The 26,921-nt window shown below is 41.4% G+C and overlaps 1 protein-coding gene and 2 long non-coding RNA genes across 7 annotated transcripts in view; 1 reads left to right on the forward strand and 2 right to left on the reverse strand.

Annotated features, from left to right (window-relative positions):
- The window catches only part of SESN3 (sestrin 3), a 91,990-nt gene extending 88,403 nt beyond the window's left edge, over window positions 1–3,587 (reverse strand). Inside the window, exons 1-2 of one of the 2 annotated variants that reach the window (XM_008262422.4) lie at window positions 3,448–3,587; window positions 431–489 (exon numbers count right to left, since the gene is read on the reverse strand). In XM_008262422.4, coding sequence (XP_008260644.1) covers window positions 431–448 — 18 coding nt within the window. In that variant the 5' untranslated portion in view covers window positions 449–489; window positions 3,448–3,587. The remainder of the gene's footprint in view (window positions 1–430; window positions 490–3,447) is intronic. The other variant, XM_002708621.5, reaches the window with a different exon arrangement.
- A 625-nt stretch (window positions 3,588–4,212) lies between these two features.
- The window catches only part of LOC103349689 (uncharacterized), a 108,436-nt gene continuing 85,727 nt past the window's right edge, over window positions 4,213–26,921 (forward strand). For 2 of the 3 annotated variants that reach the window (XR_011390185.1, XR_011390184.1), the window contains exon 1: window positions 4,213–4,828. This is a non-coding gene — a long non-coding RNA (uncharacterized lncRNA). The remainder of the gene's footprint in view (window positions 4,829–26,921) is intronic. The other variant, XR_007920927.2, reaches the window with a different exon arrangement.
- The window catches only part of LOC103349685 (uncharacterized), a 49,494-nt gene continuing 44,082 nt past the window's right edge, over window positions 21,510–26,921 (reverse strand). For both annotated transcript variants that reach the window (XR_001793859.3, XR_517841.4), the window contains one exon: window positions 21,510–21,761. This is a non-coding gene — a long non-coding RNA (uncharacterized lncRNA). The remainder of the gene's footprint in view (window positions 21,762–26,921) is intronic.

Consider the following 26,921-nt stretch of genomic DNA (forward strand, 5'->3'; position numbering starts at 1 on the left):
AAATTCACTTTGAGCTCTGTTTAGGTCATATACAAGAAAAATAAAATAAATATTGCCTTTGACAATCAAAAATATGTAACAAAGAAACCTGATAAAGGTAGCAAATAGCTTCTAATCCACAAAGTAAATATATGGGTTGAACCATATAAAATTGCTATTATCTGACAATTTTGACTATTAAAAATGAGGCTCATGTAGTTTAATGTTTTCCACTTTAAGTTATTGTTACTTACAAACCCTTTAAAAAGTCCTCAAAATGTGTGACTATATAAGAAAAGAAAAAAATGCAACAAATATACAAAGATGTATCATAGAATTACCTAAACATAGTATGACTTTTAAATGTTAGCTCCACAATTGCTCAATACACAAAGTACATGTAATACACCACTTATATTTACAAGAAGATGAATGGCTGACAATTACCTACCTCCCTTAAGTCTGCCATGTCACTTTTGAAATTAAAGGATCATGTTCATCTAGTTGTCACTAGGATTTCAAGTAAAATATATTACACTTCAAAAATCATGAATTTTACAAAGCAAATAGAAACATTTTATTTTTTTAATAAGAACTTTAACTACCTAATTTACAACAGAGCAAGTTAGACTAAGGAGCTATGAATTTCAGGATAGTTTGGTGTATCCATTTGTTACTGTATAGTGTTTGCCTCTCTATTCTTTTCACTGGCCTACAGTTACCAAATTAGGTACATTTGATATTTTAAGCAGTCTCTTCCTTTTGGAAGACACTGGATTAAAACTGTGAAGCACTCAGAATAAATGCGATTTTCATACAATATACAATTTCACATTCAGAACCTGGCCTAAACCAAATTATTCCATGTGAAGGTGAATTTGGTTCCTTTTAAAGTTTCTCCAACATCCAACATCTTGCAGTAAGTTTAGGCACAGAAAGAAAAAGGCTTTCTGCCACATGCAAAGGTGACCCTTCACGATCACTAGCAAGGGTTATAGCAGTAAACAGTAATTCACACTGAATGCAGTGCACTTCACTCTTCCATTATGAACTACACTGGACTAAAATTCAAAATGCTATGTATGACTAACTTGCTTATTAAATGGGCTCTTGATTAAATAGAAAATATAGGATAAATTCAAAGAACAACACTTGGAGGTAGATGACTTTCACTTAGTGTTATATTATTTCTATCAAAAAGAAAAACATGTCTGTATTAGAAATAAAATCTTAGATGCTATTTCTAGAATGATGAGGAATTCAAAATGCTAGACACTAATTTCTTTAAAGAGCATTTGAGAATGGTACTCTTAAAAAGCTTCAAATGTTGCCAAGTCATGTCATAACTGGCTCAAACAATCCTATTTTCATCTAAAGTTATTTCATGCTACTGCATGAATCAATATTAAATACCTTGGAGTTACTTAAAACTGGAATACTGGCAGAGATGTGCAAAGTAATTATAAAATATGAAAATGTGAATACTCATTTTCCAAATCTTTGAATACTGGCTAGAAATGTTTCAAGAGAAACATTATCTTTCTTCTTGGGTAAACGGAAATAGTTTCTTAAAAGCTAAGAGAAAGATAAAAAGATGTTTCAAATGCTAACAAAGTATCATGAATCCACAGCCATAGCACTCTCAAAAGAAAAATGAAACAGTCTGACCTAATATCATCTCCAAACACTTTATTAGCCTAACAAATTTCCAGAATCATTTAAAAATTTATCAGTCAGTATAATATTCTTTATTCTTATTCAATTAAAAAACATAACTTGCTGCCCTTTTAGCCAGGCTTGAGTTCAATCAAACATATCTCAAACACCACATTTTTTTCATATCAAAGACATAACATACCCCTGTTAGGAAATAATAATTTTTTAAAAAGATAAATTCAGATGACATCTGGCCCTGCAGTGAAAGAGTTAACATTCAACTAAGCTGATCTGCACTTCTGATCCATTACATTTCTCACAAGCTGCCTGCCCTACAATGAGCGGAGCAAGTATCAACTGTAATTTGATCCCGGAGTTTATGGAAAAAAATAACTGCACATATTCAACATGCACATTTAATAAAAATCTGTTTCAAGAGAAACATATCCAATAAACACAATTTAAGGCATTTTTAGCTGTTTGATTAACTTCAAATCTGCAATCCCTCCGCTTTCCTCATGCTCACAAATAAAATAGGGGAAAAAAATGCAGCAGCTCTACTGCAGGGAAAAGAGGCTTGAAAAACAACTTTGATTGGCACTTGGCCTGACCCACAGAGGAAGAAAAACAGTTTTTGGACAAAGAGCGCAAATATTTAAGCTTGCTTACTTACGAGCTTTCTTTCTTTTCCTTTTTAACATGTAAAGAACAATCCTGAAGTGAACTGTGTTTAGGGAAATCGACTAAAACTGGTACCGCATTCATCTCAGTCTCTCAGTCCCCATGCATTTGCACAGCTCAGCAATTTTAATTCATTTGAACTGGACAAACAGAAGCACCTCACCTGATGTTTCCACTCAATGAAATGCAAAAATAAGAGCTCGGAGAAGAATAATCTGACAGCATTATAGGGGCGGCTGTTAAAATCTGATTAAAAACTCTTCTCGATCTAAAGAGACATTTTTTCACACACCCCCGCCCCCACGCACCCCCCCCCCCATCCCCGAGAGAGCAAGCCAAGTAAGCTAAACAATACTAAACTTTCTATCCCTCAATCTGGGAAGCAATAAGCTGGCGGTGCGTCCGGATGGAGCCTGGGGAGGGGGTGCTAGGCAGGGATAACCACATCCACCCCTCCTCCTCCCCCAGCCGAGGAACCGGTAAGGTCGAAAAGCATCTCCCACGGGGCATTAAGTTCAAGATGCTTTACTGGTTCTTTTCATGAGTGAACTACAGACACAGGAGGACCATCGGAAGAACACGGAAAGGGGGCTGCTGGGCAAGGCAAAGCAACCGAACAAACAACACCCCGAGAGTTAGCCACAGCCACGACGGAGCCGGGTTCCTCCAGCCCAGCCCAGGCTGCTCTGATTTCACCCGGACCTCCATCGACAGCCAAACGGCCCAGGGAGGAGGATCGACGAGTGCCTCCCTCCCAGTGTCCGGAGAAGCAAGGTAGGGAGGCGGGCTGGAAAACAGACCGAAGGTAGGCGCGCGCGTGCGCGCGGACACACACACACACACACACAAACACACACACACACACACACACACAGAAAGAAGAATGAAAAAAGATACAGAGAAAAGAAATAAGAAAAAAAAAAAACAGCCCTCGAGACTGGCGTCTGTCCCAACAGAGATGAAAAACAGCAGCGGCCCGAAACCCACGCCCCCTTTTTCGTCTCCGGGTAAGGGGCAGTGCCAGGGGAGACCCCGGAGCCTCGGCCCCCGCGCGCCCCCGGGGCCCCGCGGCGCGAGCTCCGGCCGGCAGGAAGAGCCCCTCCGGGGCAGGACCCCAGGCCCGGGCCGTACCTTCCGCAGCACTTTCCGGCAGTTGGTACAGAGCAGGTAGTTGGCGGCGGCCGACGGGCTGCCGCCGCTCCGGTTCATCGTGGCCGCCGGCGTCGAAGGCTAGGGCGAGGGTGGGCGGCGGGTCGGGTGCACTGTCACTGCCGTCAGCCGCGCCGCTGCGGGGCCGGACCGGCTCGCCGCCGTCGCCGGCCGTGCCTCGCCGCCTCAGCCTCCTCCCGGCGGGATGTCGGGATGGAAGGCGACGGCCAGCGAGAGAGCGGCGCTGCCCGAGGCGACCACTGCGGCGGCTGCCCGAGCGACGGCTGACACGGCGGCGGCTGCTCCTCACCGGCCCGTTGTTCCACCCGCCCCCATCCTCCAGACCCCCGCCCCCGCCAGGCTAGGACGAGCAGCCGCCACCGCTGCCGCTGCTGCCGCCGCCGCCGCCGCCGCAGCTCCTCAGTGCGGCCCCGCCCCCGCCGCCCCACCACCTTCACCACCTCCACGCTTCGGGACCGCCCCCTCCCGCCAATCGGACAGCTCCGGCCACGCCCCCGGGTCGCTAGCACACAGCCAATGAGCTTTTAGATCCCGGTTGGGCGCCGCGCCGACCAATCGTAAAGGCCGAGGACGCCTTGAATCTCCGGGCAAGTTAAGTTTATCTCCGAGGCTCGGAACCGAAGGGAGATGGCGGGTTAGTTGGGTAGCGGGGTGGGAGGGAATACAGTGTGCGCTATTCCACCAATAAGAGGAAGGGGGTGTGTCGTATGCAAACGAACCTGGAAGACTAGCGCCGCCCCCGCGGTAAGCCACTCCTCCTCGTCTGGGTCCCTGGCGCTGTGGAAAGCAGAGTGAGATAAATTGCTGGGAGCTAGAGCTCGCTAGAGGGACCAAGACTGAGCTAAACATTTCGTGATCTCTTGAGGAGGGAAGGGGGAGCTAAAACGTTATTTTCCACCGGGGTAGGGACTAGGCTTCCTGTCAGCCAAAATCCAAGCTTGGCTGTAAAGAAGGCAATGGGGTAGCGCTTTGCCTTTAGGATCTCGAAGAACTTTATGCATCACTGAGATTGCGAGCTCTGTGAGAAAGCCCAGAGATGGGAGTGGGGTAAGGGATGTGGGTAAAGAAATCTGAGGTATATTTCAGCAATCAGTCGAGCGTTTGTGTTGGAGCATTTCCCTCTCGCCCCCCTCCCAGCCGTGGAAGTTCCTCGGCTTGTCCGTCACGAAAGGGCTAGCGAGAGCGAGGTCAGTCTCGTCACCCCCATAGGCCGGCTCTGAGGCAGCCCGTCCGATTCGTGCGGAGAGAGCTCAGAGCCCTGCCCGGGAAGGCAGCCTCAGAGAGCAAACTGCCATTTAAAACTATTGCTCTGGACCTGCCTCTCCCAGAGCTCAAAAAAATGGTGAGTCAGGGGCTCGGCGTCCGCGCCGCGGGGCCAGCGGGCAGTCACTGCGGAAAGCTCTGCGGACCGGGTGTGCCGGGCCGACCCGCGCGGGCGGTCTCCGCAGCGGTGGGCGGCGCGCGTGTGGGTCGGTCGCGGGTGGGCGACGAGGGCCGCGGGAACCTGCTCCCCAGCGAGAACAAAGGCTGGCGCAGAGCAAGAAGCTGATTGGTGCCGCGTCCTCGCCGGTGTCCTCGCGGCCCTCGGACACCTTGCATCGCCGCGCTCCCTGGAGCCGCAGCTCCGCAGCCGGCCTTGGCGGTGCCCGCACAGCGCTGTGCTATGACATCACCTGTTTTCGCTCCGTAGAACCTGATCGGTATTCCTGGCTTCTCCTTGTGGAAAAGGTCTCTAGCGTGCCAGGATGGTGAAGCCCTTGCACTTCGCAAAATGAATCTGTGGAGATGATTTTAAAAGAAGGGTTCCACCGGTTTTGCGTTTCTTTTCTTTTGCATCTAAAATTTCTACCCCGGTTCCTTAGGGATTCAGTGTTGTGATGCAAAATCAAGAAGGTACACTTGGAGGAGCTAGCAAGTTTAGCATATCAAAGCTATTAGAGCAAATTGTGCTGCTAAAGCTGCCAGTCTAAATGTCCAACAGCTGTCTCTTCTCTGGCCTTTCAGCGGCCAACACGTATAAACCAAGTCTACGCAAGGAACAAAAGATGTACAGATCTGCGTGTGTCACGTTTAAATGACCTGGAGAACCCCAAAAGGACCCAAGTTATCTGGCTGGAAAAATGTGTTGATCCATTTAGCTAGTGACAGACATACACGCAGCGTCTTCAAAAAGTTCGTGGAAATGCATATTCTGAAAAAATTATTCATGAACTTCAACAATTTTTTGCACTAAAATAAGCTTACCACTTAATTCCATTTTCCACAAATATTTAGGAAGTCCTCTCATAATCTAGAATAGCAGTAGTATGGAGGAAATGTTCTTAACATTTAGGTAGAAAGGGAAAAAAGGTAAAAAGCAAGAAAATTCATCAAAAGGAGAAATGACCACATGCCCTTCAGTGCAGAGAACCAAGAAACTGCAGGGGAAAGGGCAGCAAGGCAGGTTTTTCTAAGAACTGAAACATATGTGTCCTCATTTCGTGGTGGATTTCTTAGGCTATATTCTTGGCAGGTTCTGTCTTTTAAAGCAGATTTTATGTGAGTATGTTTTAAAAGGAAAGGAGATGCTGACGGATAAAGTAGATTTTTGAGCAGATACTGGATTTTCTCAAGCAGTACATGAACTTCCAATTTTTGAGTAACAGTCTTTGCTTTTTTTTTTTCCTTTAAAAGCTATCATCTTTTCACAATGAGTCCCATTACATTCAATAACTAAACCTGACAGAAAAGACTAGCCAAGAGAGTCTAGCCCTGCCCTGTGACATCCTTTACCAAAGACTGCTGAAGGAAACTTCTAGAGGATGAAGGTCTTCAGTGATACGTGGTCAGATACATAATGGCTCTCTCTATCAATCCACCACCAAACGTTTTACTATTCATTGTCTACATGATGCTGTTTATTTGGCAGTGAATCACATACTACATTGTGACAATTCTTACATTAAACCATTCTTTATGGATTTATGTTTCATCCCTGAACTGCTCAATGCCAGGAACTCATTCTCAATAGCAACAAACACACTTTCCTCACACCTCTCACTCCCAACACACTCCTCTGTCTCCTAGTGATGCCTGGCCAGCTTCCAGGCACCTCTTTGCCCACCATCATTACTAGCCAGCCTGGATAGCGTGGAGTGTGACTTAAAGAGCAGGTGACTTGTCAATCCAGGATCACACTGATAATCCAGAGGGAAAGAAACAAAAGCCAACTCTTCTGATTCTTACATAAAACAAGGAGAAATTTCACCCCTTTTGTTGTTGTGTGTGTCTAAACCAAGGGATAACTTCAGAAAATTGGGATGTGGGTGAAAAATCACAACCAACATGGAGAACTACTTTTTAATATTATGTTACAGAATGAGCATATGTCATAAAACATTTTATGCCATTTTTTAAACTCTCATGTCATAATAATTTTTGCTTGTTTTGAAATATTCTTTTTAAATGTGCATTTTTTAAACACAGAGTACATAAAATCATAGACTTAAACATTCCATAATTTATTTAAGCATTACTCTGTTGCTGAATCTCTAGGTTGTTTCTGGTTTTTCATTGTTGTAAATAATGTAGTGATGAGCTTCCTCATAGGTAAGTTTCTGGCAGCATCTTTGAGCCTGGAGCTCCATCTGGATCTCCTACACGCTGTGGTGGGGGCCCAGGTAGTTGGGAGATTTTCTGCTGCTTCCCCCAGCACGTGCACTGGAAGCTGGATCAGAAGTAGAGTAGCCTGGGTTCTGGATGCCAGCACTGCAGGTGGCAGCTTAGCACACTGATCCACAATGCTGGCCCCTGCAAAAATATTTGGTAGGAAAGTTTGAGTAGGAAGACAGGTGAGAGCAATGATTTGAAAGCATTCAGTCTCATCTGCCATTTTCCTGTGGAAGGCCTATCAGCAGTCCACTTAGCTCTGCTCCCCAGGCCCTCCCCCTCCTCTACCTTAGTGATTGATCTTCTTCTGTTGAAAGATTTCCTGATACAAACATTTGTCCAAGTGCCCATGGTGCCCTTTTATACTTCTTCTCACCATCAAGCTTACTACTAAATGATTTAAATTTTTTTCATCAAATTTTGAAACCCTTAAGGACAGGGATGGAATTACACTTATTTTTTATCCTCGGCTCCTGGCTCAGCCCACTCGAAGTATTTAAAAAAGAGAAAGTAATGAGTTTTCACTCATACTTTCCTAAATATTTCATGCATTCTTCTAGGGTATCTCTTTTGAATGTCTATTAACAGCTACAGGATCTTATAAAAGGACTTCAATAAATATTTTTGATTGAATTGTTCATAAACACTAATGCTTCAGAGCAGTAAGATTGGGTTCATGTCCTTATCTGCCATCTGTTCCTTTTCTGACATTGCATATACTAATTATTACAGTTTGGGACTTGCTTGTTTTTTTTTCTCTCTCTCTCTCTTTCTCTCTTTCTCTCTCTTTCTTATGAACAATCTTGCCATAAACCAGGGGTGTGGAGAAGGTTGAGAAAGCAAAACAGTTTTATGCTCAGCACTTTTGAAAGAAGGAACCCTGTCAATGACATGCTGTAACTTTTGGACTTGATATGATTTACTTCTCTAGATACTCTCGTTCAATTGACATACGAGCTGGGCCCCTCTATAGTTCCTAAATAAAAATCCAATTGAAAAAAATCAATTACTAAAGATATTTTAAAAATTCCATTGCTTGAGACAATAGATCATTTTCTAGCATTTTGCCTTTTTAGACTTTTTTTTTCTTTTTCTCGGGACACCCGATGTATTCGGATTGCTGGGAGAGAGCTACATTATTTACAAATTTGCAAATGCTGTAATTTGCTTCTTGCACAAAGGAATTTGCACTTCACACAATTGTAAATTGATTGCTCTCTTGGAGCTGTTAATTAGATTCCTGCTATTTTTGCCTGTGGCCCAAGACCAGTACTACTCCAAAGGAGAAATAAGAGAATCTGATCCAAAAAAGCTACTGATTTTGTTTTCATTCCTGATTACCACCCCCTGCTCTCTCATCACTTACCCCCATCAAGAAAATTATCCTTACCAACAATCATTTTTCAAAAACCAGCATTCCACCAAGATTCAAATCCCTGTCAATCTTCTCTTCTGACCCCCTACCTTGGAGTTTTCTGCAGTTCACCCCATCCTAAAGCAGAATATAGATGAAAGGCCTGCAGGTGTGGAGCTAGTTGGTTGGTTTGGCCTGCAAAATGTTAGCCTATGCAGTGATTTAAAAGATAACAGTATTATTTTCAAATATTTATAATCTAGGAGACTTCTTAACAGCGAAAATCTAGATTTTCAGTGTCTTTTGAAAATTTATCAAATGTGGTCACAGTGGGCTTATAGTCATCCGCTGAGCTCAGTGCTTGGACATATACCAGGTAGTTTGCTAAGGACTCTGACACTCCTAGCTGTTACCTTTTGTAAAAAAATATTTTATCTATCTATCCATCTGTCCATCTATCTATTTATCTTTTTGAAAAGGAGAGAGAGAGAAATCTCTTTTACTGGTTCAATCCCCGAATGCTGACAGAGTCTGGGGCTGGACCAGGGTAGAAGCCAGGTGCTAGAACGCACTTACTGTTAGGGTGAACATCTGCCCTCTCCTGTGTGTTCCAGTTTTGCCATTTTGCTTACATTATATTCTTGACCTTTGTAGGGATTAGTTTGCTACTTCTGGAAGTACAGACTCTCCAGTCTCTAAGTTACTGATTGATCTAATTGTCTCTTTATCTTTGAATATGAATTAAAAATGAATTTGTTGTCTCTTAACTATAGCAAAACCTGAGGGCAGGGACCAATTACAAAGAATATGTATGATATATGATGATATCAACTAATATGCATGTACATAGTGGGAGATATATATATACACATATATTTTTATATATGTGTGTGTGCATGTGTGCCTTATGCAGCTAACTGTGCTCCTGATCCTAACTCTGCCCATATACACATTTTAACTGTGGTTTTAGGATAAAGGGGCCTTAAGGGATAGGACAATAACAGAAAAGCAAGGAAGCCATGCCAGATGTACTGAGAGCATTTTCTTTGATGGGCAATATCACATGGAGGCTAAAAGCCCTGCCTCCAGAGTCAAACATGAATTTGAATACCGACTTTGCCCCTTACTAGCTACAAAGAGTCTTCAGAAGTTCATGGGAAATGCATGTTAATGAAGGGGGAAAAAATCTGCTGTATGGATTTCAAATATCTTTGTGCAAAATAAATTCATCTTTTTGTTCCATTTTTTCACAAACTTTTTGAAGCACTCTCGTATATGACCTTGGGCAAGTTACTAAATATCTTCAAATTTCAATTTCCTCATCTGTAAGATTAGATAACAACTCCACCTATCGCAAAGGATAATTACAATGATGGAATGAGATAATGCATTACAGTGCTCAGCAAAGCGACAGGAACAGTGGAAGCTCTTAATAAGTGTTAGCTGTAAGCACTGCAGAAGCCTGTTCTGTTTGCCACATTCTGTGTGACCTTGATCTAGGTACTTAACTTTTCTGTGTTTCAATTTCTGCCATCTGAAAAAATGAGGATATTAGGATTAGCTTAGTCATAGAGTTGTACTGATTAACTGAGTTCTATGTCAATAACTTCCAAACAATGTAAAGCTTATAAGAAATGCTACATAAACCCTATTATTAAATACCATGGTCTGGAGATTTTCTTACTGACCTCCTTTTTTTTTTTTTTTCAGTGAAAATCTTTGATTTTTGAGATAGTTTTTTACAAAAGTAAGATATTGTAGGAGTAGTAGAAATAACAATGGATAGGAAGTCAAGAACCCCAGGGGTTTAGTTCAGTACTGCTGTGAGCTACATGACATTGGGCCCCAGATTCTTCATCTGTTAAATGTGGAGGGGTAGATAAATTGGATCAGGGCTAGATCCAGGTTCTGTGTGGACTAAATCTTGTTTAATAAGGGGATGCTCTTTGAGCAAAGAATATAAAATGTGTGCATATTTAGTTATGAAACAAAACTTATTTAAAATCAGCAACACAGTCACAGTGTGTTTTTAAAAGCTGAAAAATACCATAAAAATCACAAAATCCAGATAGGTGAAAAAAATTTTTTATTAACTGCCTGATACAATCTTTTGTTATTTTTTCTGTACATCTCTGAGGCTGTGTGTTCTGATTTCTTCTTCATATGACTGTGAGTTTTGCAATATTATCTGCTATAGAGAGAATGAAGAGATAATATGATCTTTTCCTTCCCATACATTCTCAATGCTGAAAGCCCCTGTTCACTACCTCTGACCCTCTGCCTTTGTGGATACTTGGTAAATTTGCCTGGTCAGCAGTGGGAGTATTATTGGAATGTGTCTGCTTTTGAGATATATATACTGAAATGACTGTGATCCTCATAAATAGAGCACACTAAACCCGAGCTAAAGCTATCCCCAATTTCAACTTCAGTTTAGCCAGATCAAGAAAGATAACCACAGCTTCTCCAATGCCTCTAGCATGAGTGAGAGTGAAGGGGCAAGGTATGGCCTTTACCACTGGTGGCTGAAAGAGCTTACTTTTGGAATTTAATTAAAGCTATGACCATGGAAGTATATTGCCTGGACATCTCCCCAGGGACCAGTGTTAGCGATGGGCCCTGAAGTTGAAACTTCATTAATTCGTGATTAATCCATGTCTGAACAGAAAATTGGGAAGATTCATTTGGATTCTTTAATTCTGAGAATTTGTTCAGTCCTAATAGTCCTGTGAGAATCTGGTGTAAACAGAGTGGAGCATAAGTAGGAGAATGTCTTCAATTCGTCAGTGAGAAAGTGAAAGCAACTCTACTCCCAGAAACCCCTAGAGTTGTGCTGTTATTTTTCCTGTGAACCTGTTCACCTCCTTGATATTCCAATTCATCATCTCAAATTCTCAACATCTTTCTTTCAGAGATGAGGAAACTGAGAATTATTTTCTACACGTTAAAGAAAGATCACTGTGAAATACACTGACTGTTAGGGTATTAAAGAGGAGAATGGATGAGCAAAAAAGAAAAATCCATGAGAGTAAGGCAGTTTGGGAGTAGAATCTAATTAATGGGAGCACAGTGGGGTCATGATTTGTTGACTTGGTCTTAAATTCACTAGCATTCTAATGTGAGGGATTTGCAGAGAATCAACACACAGGACCAAGGCAGGATGGAAGGGGACCTTAGAAGGTAACAGTCTCCACTTCAGTTTTCAGGTCCTCTGAAATCCAGACTTTGAGCATCTTCAGAGTCAGTTTTATTCATCTGAGTATTTGCAGTACTTGGAATCTAAGAAGGTCCTCAAAAAATGCTGTCTGGATGAAGATTGTATGTTTTGCAGTTTGTTAACTAGAAATCAAGTGAACATAATTATTTTTATCAAAAAAAATCCCAAATTGTCTTAAAATTATAAACACATTTTCATGCAAAGGTAAAATTGGTCTTGTTAGTAAGAAGATAATCTTTGTAACAAATAATGATGAGAACAAAGACAGCAACTTCAAAGATAAAATTTTGGCTGGTGGGGAGGCATTCCTACATGACCTGCAAGCTTGGAATCAAAATAGTAACTTGTGAGATTCTGGAAGGCTGAAAGTTTGGAAGAGTATGCTTAGAAATTTATACTGTTCAGATATTCCTTTATTCAACCATTTATTTGCTGAATTCTTGCTAAATAATAAGTACTGGTGATAAAAATAACAAAAGACAAGCTTATAATCTAACAATGAAGTTGAACCATTATCTCTGCCTTGATACAGAAGAGAAATGGAAAACGGAGAATAGTATAGGAAAAGAAAAGGGATTATTAGCAGAGAGCTCAGAAAGATCTTTTGGACATTTATATCTATAACTGGAAGCCTCTCAGTGGTAGTGTTGGAGAGATTAGAAATAGAATTCTTCCTGCCTTTCAATGCAATTTACACTGTTGATCAGAGGTAGGATTAACCCCTATAAATATTGGAGAACAATACAGAATAGTATAGGATGAAATTGTCACCCAGTTCCATATTCAGTACTTAATTCATGTTTGCATTCGTAAGTTCACTTACTCAGCACGTGTTCATGGAGTGCTTACCATGTGCCAGGTGCTTGGTTGGTCAGGAAGATAGAGTGATGAACATGAGCATCAGAATTAATAACCTAGGAGAGAAGATGGATGTACAACACATAATGCTAATATGTAATGAGTGGTTGAGTAGAGAAGGCACAGGAAGGTTATCTAACCTTGTCTAGGCCTCCGGAGGAAGAAAACATAAACTCAAGTAGTGGTCTGTCCCCTAGTTTTTGATGTGACTCCCAGATGCTTCATTCAGGAGGTTCTTTGCATTTGCAACTCTCATCTTAATGTTTTTATTCTCACTCACTCTCTCTTTTTCTAAACTTTATGTATTTTATTTTTATTTGAAAAGGACAGAGAGAGAGGGAGGGAGAGAGAGAGGGATCTTACATATGCTGCTTCATTCCCCAAATGCCTGCAACAGCCAGGGGTAGGCCAGGCCAAAGATAGGAGCCAAAGTCCATCATTTTATGTAGTTCTTCCTCCAATCACAAAAACTCCTATGGATCCTGGCTTTTTACAATGCAACAAAGTTTCGTGCTGGCTACAATCTTTCTTTTCTTTCTTTTTTTTTTTTTTTTTTTTTTTTCTGAGAAGCTTTATCCCTATTAAAAACTCACCAGAATCTCTGGCATTCTATTGCACAGCAAAATTACTATAGAGAATGCTAAAGTCCTGCATTATTTTTTTTGAAAAACCATAAAAGAGATCATTTTGAATGTCCTCGCCATAAAGAAATGACAAATGTTTGAGAAGATGGATGTGTTTACCTAGATTTGAACTTTACACATAGTATACATGTATAGAAACATCATATGGTACTCCATGTTAGGTTTTGGGATTTTAGGGTTCAAAGAAGGAGAGGAGGCAGCTAATTAATGTAAAGACTTTATTTTAGCCGCAACAGAATAGGGAGAGTAAAGAAAGTGTGAGGGTTGAGACAGCTCAGACAGAGGCCTGGGGGTTTGAAATTAGGTTTCATTCCCTTTGAGCAGCAGGCAGAGTCCCTTTTTAGGCTGCTTGTTGGGGGAGGTGCAGAAGGCTGTGTGGACCCTGATAAGGTGGGTGGCCCATGTGCAGAAAAGCTCTTTCAATGCATTGTCTTAACAGTGTCTCCAGGTGCAGGGCTTTCCAGAGCAATAAACATTCTACCAGCCTTTACATTCTCTACATGCTGCACCCAGTTTCATCAGGCCTGGGAGTTCAGGCCCAGTGTTCTCATACCCCATAAATAAGTCGAATTTTTATATTTCAATTAAAAGCAAAAAAAAAATTTAGGAAAAAATGGTCATAATTTTTTACCCTTTTTCTGGATTAGAGAATACCATGTAACTTTATTGTCTCATGTTGGGTGATTTGTGCTTAGCCTGCTATTCTGTTGAGTTCCATTTGTGTATGTGCAAGTTATATGTGTTTACCATTTCTAATACGCTCATCCTCATATTATCTTTTTCAAGACAGTTAATTACTTGAAGGTAATCCTTATATCTCTAATCTCTATTCTCTAATCCTATGACATCCATAGTGGTGATAATCATCATAGATACACTAACAGAAGCAACCACTACCATTTGATGAGTACTTACTATATGCTAATCATTATGCAATAGCCTACATAACATTATCTTGCCTGGTAGTTTTAAAATCCCTATGAACTGATTACTATGAACTCTTTTACATATGATTTATAGGAATTAAAAATTTAGTCACAGTCTCATAAGAAGGAGATGTGATATGAACCCAGATTTTCTTGGTGGCACCAGCATTTATAATGTTATGTAATTCTGCCTTGGCATTATTCAGTTAGATATTATTGTAAATATTTTCTTAACTAATCCTCTGTGTAAGGTTATTAAACTGTGAAGCCTTCAGACTTAGATTTCCCATACATTCACAAACTATAGTTTGGATACTCTGTTAATTGGATATCCAAGAGTAGGAAAAGAAGTGTCCATTATTCCCTATTCTAATATTTTATTGGCCACTGGCATGTTACTCTAAAATAAGGCAATTGAGTTATCTTGGCATAAAAAAAGCCCTTTTGTTAGAAAATCAAGTTGGGACCAGTGCTGTGGCATAATAGGCTAAGCCTCCACCTGCGATGCTGGCAACCCATATGGGTGCCGGTTTGTGTCCCAGCTGCTCCTCTTCTGATCCAGATATTTGGTATGGCCTGGAAAAGCAATAGAAAATGGCCCAAGTGCTTGGGCTCCTGCACTCACATGGGAAAGCCGAGGAAGCTCCTGGCTCCTGGCTTCGGATTGGCCCAGCTCCAGCCGTTGCAGCCATTTGGGGACAGAATCAGTGGATGGAAGACCTTTCACTCTGTCTCTCTCTCTCTCTCTGTAACTACACCTCTCAAATAAATAAATAAATCTTTAAAAAAGTCAAATTAAAATTCCAAATGTTTGGGTACATTCATTGGAGTGGGATAGCTGGATCAAATAGTAGGTCTGCCATCCCATTCCTTGGAATTTACTCAAACCAAAAGAAATCAGCATACGAAAGAGTTATTTGTATCCCCATGTTCATTGCAGCACAGTTCACAATAGCTAAGACATGGAATCAACCCAGATGTCCATTAATTGTTGACTGGATAAAGAAATTATAGTATATATACACTATGGAGTAACACTCAGCTATTAAAAAAAAATGAAATCCTGTCTTTTGCAACAATGTGGACGCAACTAGAAACCATTATACTTAGTGAAGTAAGCCAGTCCCAAAAGGACAGATATCATATGTTTTCCTGATCTGAGATAACTAGTAGAGTATCTGAAATGTAATGTATTGGAGTGAAGTAGACATTTTGAGATTTGATGATTGTTTACAGTCCTTGTCTCTTTCATTGAGGAACACTTTTTTTTTTTCTCTTCGTACTATTTGTTGAACTCTTTTACTTAGTGTAGGGCTAACTATACAATCATTAAGTAAACTGAAAATAGAACTTTATAGGAATTAAGAGTGGGAATGTGAGAGGGAGGAGGAGGAAGGGTTCGAATGTGGGCGGGAGGGAGGGTGTGGGGAAGGAGTGTCACTATGTTCCTAAATCTGTATGTATGAAATACATGAAACTTGTATAACTTAAATTTAAAAATCCATTTTTCAGATGTAAGACTAAAGATTCCTAGGCATTAGGGTAGTCATGGAAATAAAATGATGGGCATGATGGAGATGCAGTTGATTAAATTTGCAGCAGGTGTTATGATACAGCACTTTGATGTAGCTTCCTGCTAATGCAAACCCTGGGAAGCAGCAGATGATGGCTCCAGTGCTTGACTTCTTGACACCAATGTGGGGGACCCGGATGGAGTTCCTGTCTCCTGGCTTGGCTTGGTTGTTGCGAGCATTTGAGGAGTGATCAAGTGAAAGGAAGATCTCTATCTCTCCTTCCTGCCTTCTCTGTCTTTCAAATAGTTAAAAATAAACATTTTAGGAAAAAAAAGTTGATAAAGTTGAGGGAAAGGATAGAGGAATCAAGTACTATTGCCATTTTTACATGCTGTACCAGGGAGGTCTGGGCCTATTGAAATTAGCTGAGATTAGCTTCTTGAAAATGAATAAACTAGTCTCCACATAATCTGCCATATTTTGAGATGCTCATATCAATCTTGTCCCATCCATATCATCTTCTAAGGCAATCTTCCTGCTGGTGGCCATATTCTAAATAGCCATATTCTATACCATGTGGTTGTCCTTTGTCTCAGGTGGCTGGGATAGACACTTAACTTGAAGACAGCCATTCTTTAACCTGGCCAGTCAGCTATATGCACTAGCTTAAATTGACAGTCTCGCCCAATCAGATTCCTTTCGAAAATTGGCATTGGAAAACTAGAATACGCATGCAGTTGGCAGCAATGTCAGATTCTCAGAGGTTGTCATGAACCATATGCAAACTGAAACTATGAAGGAATAGAAGAGACAGAGAGTAGAGGGTGAGGAAGCTGGTTGGGGAAGAAGGGTAGTCAATATGCAGAAAGAAAGCAAAGCAATCAGGACTGACATTTACAGCTGCCTTAAATCCTGGTGCATTTCCACTTCCAGTCCCTGTGTGTCTTTGTCATAATTCCCTTCAACCAGTCTAATCTCCACTGCTAATTTTGTAAAATAACTTAAGTGTCTCTGTTTCTTTCAACCAAAAGAGGAAATCATCCCTCATTTCCATGTCAAGCACTGGTTAAGTATGAATATTACCCTAAGTTCTCATTAGTAAATGGATGTGAAAGTCCAGACATTCCAAAACAAAGAACTAGAACTCACTGGGTGAGAAAACCCCGTTTTAGTTTTTGCACATAAAAATTTTTACAGCGTATGTTTCATTAAGAAAGCATGCTCAGCAAAAAACCTCAGACTTCTTAGAAACTTTTTTTGTTGTTCCTAGTTGCAGTAATTTATTACCCAGACCACTTGTCTTCTGCAGGTTTAATGTTAAAGTGGTTCTAATATGTCTATGCTGTCAACTCCCTATAAAGAAAACGTTGAGAAACAGAGGCTTTTCTCCCTTTCTACCCATTATCCTTTGTTCAGACTTAATGCCTGCAGGTCCAGTTTAATGATTTTCCAGAGTTTATGAACCAATAGATTAAAAAAAAGGAAAAACAAACAAAAATCAAAGTTAAGCTTCCCAAAAAGTTTCTAAGAACTAAACAGTCAAGAAAAAGAAAAAGTGATTGAGGATATCTTTGTGTCAAGTTAAAGATCACTGTGGTGGTCTCCATGGTTAATAAAGGGGTCCAGGTAAATCCTAGGAGGATATCATTTTATTTGGGAAATACTGTCTAAACACATGTATAAATGCTTAAATAGACTCAACTTGCCAGATGTGGAATGTGCCTGAACAACTAACTGATCTATTTTTGTACAGCCAAGCAGTAGCTTTAGAGGAGTTCATTTCAGCTGCTCACAATAGATGTGGAATTTGTTTGGTTTCCATTCCTGTGCTTCATATTCCTCATCTCTGCAGGAGCCAGGACCCCTTCCTGTCCTTTCTCAATCTCTCTCCCTCTCTCTCTCTCTCTTTCTCTCTGTTTATACTGGGCTTATTCTAGAATCAGCAACCCTTGAACCTAGTTTTCTATCTCATAGCCAAATAATTCTTAGGATTTGCTATGCCCTTAGAAAATAAAGGAGGTACTTCACTTAGCTTGTGGGGGTCACCTTTGCAGGTATGGTGAAGAAGAGGCAACAGTCTCCCTGAGCAATACTAGAAGGGTTGTTGTTCTGTTGAAATTGCTGTTGATGAAATAGCCCTATTGTTTTTTTATATGTACAAGACCTGTCACTTTGCATTTTCTATTTCCCAGTGAAGACATGAACATCTAGAAATTCACATGTCTTCAGGGAACTAAAATGGAAACATTCTCATATTCTACAAGTGTAATTTTAACTGTGACCTAAAATGTATTGCCTACAACTCCTATAAAGGTGAAGTTGAAATTTTCTCATTAGTTTTCTACCTCAATATTGTATAATCTGGTCACTCTTCAGAACTTCTTCAAATTTCATTTTTTAGCACTTACTTTATGGTTTCTTATGAGGATTAAATAAAAAGATACACATAAAGAGCTCAGAACAGTGTCCTTCCTATTATGAGCACTTGATGAATGTTGACTCTTTTTATTATTTTAAAAAGCTTTCATGCAACAGCAATTTATTTTTCAACAGACATTGAAAATTAGTTGGATTTTAATGTCTTGGGTTCCCTGATACTATTTGCCAAGTCAGTTTGTTTTGATTTCAAAGAGTCTCAACTGCCTGATAACATGCATGGTTTATTATTAAACATCTTTATTGCATTTGTGTTTGCAAAGTACATTTTTGTCGTCTGTTAGTCTACCCAGTCACATCCTAAGATAGAGAATTCAGTGTCAGAGATACTGTTTGATAATGAAGAAGTTTAGGACATGGATAAATTAAGTGACAAGAATGTGCCTCTCGTTCTAATATTTCTCCAAATGAAGAAATATGATCTTCTGTAGAAATTGGGCTTACCTGTGTACACAGGTGAGTGTATTGTGTACACAGACAGATGTATGTGTTCTGCTCTCAACAAATTCTCTTTTTCCTAAACTAAAGACAGGTCATTCTTTAAGCTTTTACTTGAAAATTGCTAATGAAAAGGATATATTGTTCCCATGTAAGGGCTGGAACTCTGAGTAGAGCACTTTAGAATACTTCAAGAGCTTTGTCTACTAGTACCAGCCACAGCTAAGGAGGCCTAGTTTTACCCTGCATGAGGCAACATCATTTTGTGATATGAACAAATTCACAAAACCAAATATTCTCTATGTTTTCTATTTGACCTAAGCAAGAACTTGACCATGTTATAAATAGGTCTGGATTTTATAAGGGCAGGGCTAGTCTGAGAAGGTCCTTCCTTTGGGTGGTGTAGGGGAGAATAAAGCTCCACAGGGTCTCTGTCTTCTCTGCCTTTATGCTTGCCTGCTGTTTATAGAAGCCTATTTGTGAGTCTGCCCCATCATCAGACTTATTTGTTTCCTGATTATTTACCAAACGAAGGACCCAGGCTACAGGATATTTATACTATTGTCTATCAAAGCCTTCACTGGGAGAAGAGATAAGCAATTCCTCTGCCAAAGAATATTGAGGCCTGTGAATTATGAACGCACATGAAAAAAGTCACTCATTGCATTACCAGGTTATCAGTAAATGATTTTGTTCGAGCTAATGATGCAATTCATCTAGGTTGGTTTCACCTTCCTTTGATGTCTTGAATGTAATTCCTACTTTTCATCTATTGTTCTTAGCAAATTGTAGAGTGGCATCCCAGGTAACAAGGAGCTGCAGCCAAGCCTCCTGGAAAATTTGTCCTCTTTTGCATAAATGAAGAAGTGTGTTCAGCCAAACAAGGTATGGGCTTTAGATGGGGAGGGTAACAAAGAGGGATGAGATTTTTCTGGATAGGAAAAATACAACTGGGAAGGCAGAGGTCTTAAGGTGTTGGTCTCATGGTCTCTGCAGGCCTGGTGCTGCCCAAAGCAGTATCACAGTAAATTGACAGTTTTTCTCTCCAGATAAGGAAACATCTTGGGGTGAATAGAGGCTACAGCGCCATACTACCAGCTCCTGAGCCAGCTCAGCATTTGTTCTCTTTGCTCTACGTCTTCAGAGCTTCAACTCACTCCTATTCTGGAGTGAGTTCAGGTGCGCAGAGCTTACAGATTCCAGTGATAGGCTGACTTTGTGTTGCCACTGCTTCTGGGTTTCCATAAGCAGTTTGCAACAACACATGATTTCAAAGCCTTCTAATGTTTCTTACCTTTTGTCCTATTACTTGTCTGATCTGCTCCCAGTTTTTCATATTCAAGTCTCCTATGTCTTTTAGTAATCTGCTTCTTTCCACACCATTTGCCCTACTTCCTACAACCTTCTAACAACAAACTACTGGACCCCAGTGTCTTTGCTCTGTTGTTCACCTTCTCAAAAGTCCCTCAACTTATCTGGATAGGAGAGTAGAAAGCTGATTGATTGGTTGGTTGATTCATTCATTCATTCATTGCAGTGAATGTCTAGTGCTGACTTGACTGAACATGGCTTGCTTGCTACGTGTAGTTCATGCTCCTTCCAGGGGGAAGTTATGAGTGAGATTTTGCCCAGACACAGTTGGGCCCTTCTGTGGTTAGTACTGCTCATGCTGACTCAGCTATTGCTTAAGCAAATAAAGGCAACTGTCTTCACAGAGTGGCCATGAAGACTTTGGTGGCATCCATGTGACTGAAAACTTGCAGGTTACCTCTGTTCCTGTCCATGAACAGAATGTCAACCCCAGCCATACTCTCCAGAAAGAAAAGCCCATTTTATTGTTAGACTGTAAGCTCCATGAGGGCACACATGTGTCTGGCTTTGTTCATTTAGGTATTCCAAGAACCACAGACTGGTATCTTTTCTATTGTGGGTGTTCAAGAAGTCTTTATTAATGTGAATTCCTGCCTGATGAAGTTTTTCCTATAGCATTGCATAAGGCGTTTTTCCATTAAATAGCATAGAATCAAATGAGTATGGCAGAGTAGATTTTAATAAAATAATTATGATACACAGAAAAAAAGATGATTGTATCCATCATGGTACATGGTTTGCATGAATATGAGTTTCTGAGGGCAGTAAACACATCCCAGAGAATAGGATTAGGAACCAAATAAAATACAGTAAAATTAATGAATACCTCAAACATGAAGGGTAGTCAATAAAGAGAAAAATATGTATATATATATAAATAAAATTCTTATTTTTTTCATCTATTTGAAAGGTAGATTCTCACAGAGAGAGAGAGAGAGGAAGAGGGAGAGAGACACAGAGAGAGTTCTTCCGTCTACTAGCTCATTCCCCAAATGCCAATACAGCCATGGCTGGGCCAGACAGAATCCAGGAGACCAGAACTCAATCTGAGGTCTCCCATGTGGGTGGCAGGACTCAGTCATTGAGCTATCTACTGCCTCCAACAATGCATTAGCAGGATGCTGGGTTAAATGTAGAGTAACTGGGACTTGAAATGGTGCTCTGATATGGTACACAGGCATTCCAAGCAATGACTTAGCCCACTGCACAACAATGCCCAACTCTATTTTCCCTAATTATAGAAATGTGAAATTGATAGAGTCCACTGTGTAGCTGAAATACCAAGTATTTTCTCAGAACATAGTACTATTTCTAAAAAAATGTTAAAAACAAGGATTTAGACTATAAAGTCCCTTCCAAATTTAAAAGTTATGAATTATGATTCTGAATGATCAAAAGTTATAAAACATAAATAAAACTGAGAACTTTATTCCCTCTTTGGGGAGTACATCTTGAACAAAGAATCTTAACTTCAAGTCTTTGGTTGTACTTTCTTATATCTTTATATTTTCTGAGTCTGTGTGCAAAAGTTTTGTATGTGTGCATTCCTACTCTGAGGAATAAGAATTTATAGTTTTCATCAAATTTCCAAGGTAGATTGAGACCACAGAAACATTATTCATTAGGATATAATATTTTAATTATCTCTTTTTCTGAAATGATCTATTTATTTGTTTATTTGAAAGGCTAACAAAAAGAGAGAGAGAGAGAGATCTGCCATCTTCCATTTGCTTCCCCAAATGGCCCCAATTGACAGATCTGGGCCAAAGCAAAGCAGGAACCAGGAACATCATCCTTGTCTTCCGTAAGGGTGGCAGGCGCCACACTCAGGCCATCTTCTTCTGCCTTCCCAGGCACATTGGCAGGAAACTGGATGGAATACAAAGCAGACAAGACTCAAATCAACACCACAGTACGGGGTTGGCTTCACAAGAGGTGGCTTAGCCCACTGTACCACAATGCTGGCCCCCAGACTATCTCTTTATAACAAGTAGTGAAACACTTCTAAGTGTCTGGCATAAGGCTAAATATTTCTATACTTTAATTCATTGAACCCTAACTTCATGAGACCACTGCTTTTCTGAAGAGTAAATTAGCTTTCTCGAAGTCATACAGCTGATAAATGGTAAAACCGGAATACCAACCCAGGCTGAACTAAAATATCCTGCTTTCATTCATTACAGAGAACTAATTTCCTTTTTGGGGTAGACAGATAATTTGCCAAGAACCAGAGCCTTTTCTTTCTTAGCCATCATTTTCCCTTTAAACCATGCTTTCTTTAGGAATTGCTTCCAAATTTCCCTAAATCCTCACCACACTCAAGCAGCTTTCCACCCTGGAGCCAGCCTCTAAAACATAGAAATAACCCTCTCCAGACAGCTCAGCTCAGTTTTTTTCCATTGTACAAATAGGCTATAGTAAGCGTAATTTTGTCTTATGCGTCCATGCTAGGCTCAGGTCTGGCCACATGGCACAAATGGACAACCCATGCATTTGGAGAGCCTCCAAGAAATCCATCCCAAGCACTGAATGGCCCTGGCTCTGTTTCAAGATTTTACTAACCTTCCACAAATTGTGATTCCAGACACGTTTATACCTTGGCCCCCAGGATAATGGAAGCCACAAAAGAGGTAAAAATTAAAATGTCAGTCCAGCTGGGTCCACGATGTGGGCCAGCAATTACAATGGAAGTGACTGCCTCTTAGGTCACTTGGTGGGGTGCACATGGATGCTTCCTGCAAACGGGGTCACAGAGTAACCCAGAGCAGTTTCCTGGCTATTCCTTAACTCTGTAAACAGTACACACCGCTTATCAACAGTAACCAAGATTTCAGTAAGCAAAAGTAGAGATCGGAAATACAGTTAAAAACTCATCAGAATTCACCAGTGTTGTGATTCAGCTACCTGTGCCATTATTCAGGAATCACGGACCTTGAGGTAGATACGTGGTGGCTGGAGACTCAGCATTATTCTCTGCCCAAGCCAAGAGTAAAGATTACCCAGACCTCTCCCCATTTCCTCCAGATGCTGAAGAATGAGCGTTTTGCTGGGCCACGGCAGATGGAAAAGTGAATGCCCATGGTAAAAGTGGCACCTGCGAGGTCATTCACTCTGCAGGATTCTATCAAAGGTTCAAAGCATTGACCCAAGAAAAGTAAGTGAAACTGAGGACCAAAGTCAGAACTGTGGGTGAAACAGAGATTGAGTGATGTGGGAATCCAGACATCACCAGTTTCCTTACCTTCTTTATTTTCTTTTTTTGACAGCAGAGTTAGTGAGAGAGAGAGAGAGAGAGAGAGAGAGGGAGAGTTATAGACAGTGAGAGAGAGACATAGAGAAAGGTCTTCCTTCCGTTGGTTCACTCCCCTAATGGCCGCCATGGCTGGTTCTGCGCCGATCCAAAGCCAGGAGCCGGGTGCTTCCTCCCAGTCTCCCATTGGGTGCAGGGACCCAAGCACTTGGGCCATCCTCCACTGCCCTCATGGGCCACAACAGAGAGCTGGACTGGAAGAGGAACAACAGGGACTAGTACCCAGTGCCCCAACTGGGACTAGAACCTGGGGTGCCGGCGCCGCAGGTGGAGGATTAGCCAAGTGAGCCATGGCGCTGGCCACCTTCTCTATTTTCATTCTTTAGAGCCCTAGCCACTGAGAGAAGCCCCTCATTTGGCCTGAAGTAATCTGCTGGGTTTTCTGATTTCAGCATCTGAGATGTAACGTTTGCTGGGTTTGACACCAAGCACTCTAAGTAAGTGGATGCCTTTTCTTCTGGGATGCCAGGGGGAAACTGAGGTTACTTCAGCAAAAGTTGCCCTTCTGCCAGTCTGTGTCCTATTCTTGAGAGGCAGCTGGTCAAGTTTACAAGGAAAACTGATATACAGCCACAAAGGTGTTTGATTCAAATGTTTGGCTTTATCTTTGTATATCTTGATATAACACTATGGATACAGGTTATTTTCTTTCAGTGCTTGTCATCTGTCTTGTAATTGTTTTTTTATTACTTGGCTTCCCTCTCCATAAGATCATAGACTGCATGGGGACAGTCTGCCTCATCACTATATCCGCCATAGAATCGGGTTTTTGAAAGACATGAATAAAGAAAGTCAAGGCAGAAACGTCTTCTCGTTTATGTCCTAGGAATAGTGAATTCCTATCAGCTGAGTAAAATGTGGGTTCAATTGCTCGGGAGTTTTAACTGCCAGTGGTTGTTACTGAGTTTGTATGATGTGTAAATGTAATGTTGGATATAGCTGTAAGTTTTGGAATGGGAGCAAGTTTTCAGGCTGCTTTGTCTGCCAGCTTTCATTCTTCCCTTGGGTAACTCAGCCAATTCTGGTGTGGGAAATTGCCCTGTCCTTTACTCTCAGCTCATCCATGTCCTATTATAGGGGTCTCTCTCCCTAGGTGCAGTGGGCCTGGCATTGGTATATGATTCTCTGTTCCTCTGCCTGTCCTGGCTCGTGGAGTTTTTGGTTCAGCTTGGTCCCAGCTGCTCTTGTCTGAGGAATGCTGCAGCTGGAGGGAGGTGGTCCTTTCTTTGCTTTGGGGAGAAATGAGCTGACCCGTGGGGCCTCTACATTGAAGCCATACAGGGAAAAGTAGGGGAGAGAGAAAGAGAGAGGCTGGGGGTGGGGTGGCAGGGGAATCCTGAGATGACACCATTAGAGACAACAAATCACCCACAACTTCAACTTCTTTTTTTCTGCCATTTGAAACAAAACTAGAGCAGAGACTATGTTGCATTACTTAGTTTGGTGATTCTAAGAGAAATAAATCAGTTAGATGGCTCCTAGAGAAAGTAAAGCTTAGTAGGTTTTGGTCTTGTTTGGAAATTCATTATTTTATTGGACTGAAATCTGCTGTCTTAGATACACTGTTCTAGCTTCTGGAGCTACAGATAACTCAAATATATACACTGTCACTTCAATCTGACAGCTCCACATGAAGAGAGCAATTATGACTCATTTATTCATCCTTTCATTCAATACGTGTGGCACACCTACCTTGTGCAGGCACATATTTTCTCCAGGCTATATATTTAGACCATTCTCAGAACTGTTTCTCCTATCACTGGGATTCTGGACCAATACCACTGCTCCTTCCTTAGAAGGACTCCACTGTGTCAAATAATCTCCTTTAAAACCTGGTGTCTGGAGCCCAGTGGGGGCCTTTCACAGGTGGGTGGAGCTGAGAGAGTCAGGGACCTGAGCAAGGGTAAGAAGCCTGGGGACTTTAAGGCACTGCTAAGGCTTTGACACTGCAGGAGTGCAGGGTGCGAGTGGAATACGGATGAAGTAGCACCAGAAAAGTCATTAGAGATAAGCTCATGACACATGCGAATGCCATTCTAAGGAGTCTGATTCCTTCCTACAAGGCGATAGAGAGTCTCTACGTTTCTAAAGAAAGGGGACAACATGATCAGTTTACATTTCAGATAGATACTTTGAAGGTATATGGCCCAAGAGACCAGTGAAACAGAGGCAGGATAACTGGCTGGTGGGAGGTGCAGGAGGAACCCATTCAGGCTACAGCCGTGAAGGTGGAAAGAACAAGGCGGTTTAAAGGCAATGAGGGCAAGTGGTTTGCTGTGCTGCAGGCTGTGGCTACTCAAAGTGGGTCTGAGGGCCAGCAGTAGCAGTCCTGGAAGCTTGTGAGAAATGGAGGAGCTCACCCCAGACCTGCTGAGTCACAGTCTTCAGGTTGACAAGACCTTTCGTATGAGTCAGAGGTGTATTAAAACCGGAGAAACACAGATCGATCTATGTACATGGCATATGGGGTGAAGACACAAAATAGCTAGGGTTCCTACCCTAGTAGAGTTCACGTTCCAGCAGGAAGGCATGCTTGAGACAAAAATTTCATGGATAACACTGAATACTGACTGTGGTTAGTACTAGTAGGGGGACACAGGAGAGCTAGGAAAGCACACAATGGAGGCACCTGACCTGGGCTATGGCTGTGGTGGAGAGTGAGGCACTGGGGTGTGGGATTCCCCTTGAGTATGTTGAGGCAAGCAGCAGCAGTGAACAGGCTAGGTGACACAGGTGGAAAATTGCATGAGTGTGTGTGTGCTGACAAGGAGTCTTCCAAGCAAAAGCACCAGCACTTGTTCAGACTGGAAGGGGCACCAGGGCCCTGGAGCAATTGAAAGAGAGCTAGAGCAGTTGTGGGGGTATGGAAGTTAGAAGGCGAAGTAGGCTGTGAGTTCAGGTGGGGGATCAGGCCAGCCTTCTCAATCATGCAGATGATCTTGATTTTTATTTTCAGAAGGATATGGGAGGTGGAAACTTAGAGCGGCATCAGGAAGACTGAACACAAGAGGAGACCTGACACAGCCTTCTGGGATAGTTCTGACCACAGCCAGTTTGTTAGTGCAAACTTTTGCTTTAGGTGTTTTCAGTTTTGACTCTATTTAAGAAAGATATGTTGAGCACATACTCTGAAGAGCCTTGTGCTAGATAAGAGAGGGATATGAAAGTATTTGAGAGGTGGTCCCTAACCTTAAGAATGTTACAGGTTAGTAATGACATTTTACTTCATTAAAGATGCACTTGCTAAGATTCAACATCCCTTTATGATAAATATTCTCCATAAATTAGGAATAGTGGGAACATACCTCAAAATTATAAAGACTATACAGGACAAACCAACAGTCAATATCATAGTAAATGGGAAAAGCTGAAAGCATTTAAAATAAGACAAGGATGTTCACTTTCACCACCCCTGTTCAATATAGTACTGGGGGTATTAGCAAGCGCCATTAGGGAAGGGCATCAAAATTGGAAAGGAGGAAGTCAAAATATAGGTGTTTGCAGATGATACAATGTTGTAAATGAAAAAACCTAAACACTCCACCAAAAAGCTGTTAGAACTGATAAACCAGTTCAGTAAAGTTTCTGGACACAAAATAAACATACAGGGGGCATGTTGTGGCCTAGCAAGTTAAGCTGCTGCCTGCAATGCCAGCATCCCACATGAGTTCAAGTCCTGGCAGCTCTTCTTCTGATTCAGCTCCCTTCTAATGCACCTG

The sequence above is a fragment of the Oryctolagus cuniculus genome, chromosome 1, assembly GCF_964237555.1.
Source record: "Oryctolagus cuniculus chromosome 1, mOryCun1.1, whole genome shotgun sequence".
NCBI classification, from domain to species: Eukaryota; Metazoa; Chordata; class Mammalia; order Lagomorpha; family Leporidae; genus Oryctolagus; species Oryctolagus cuniculus.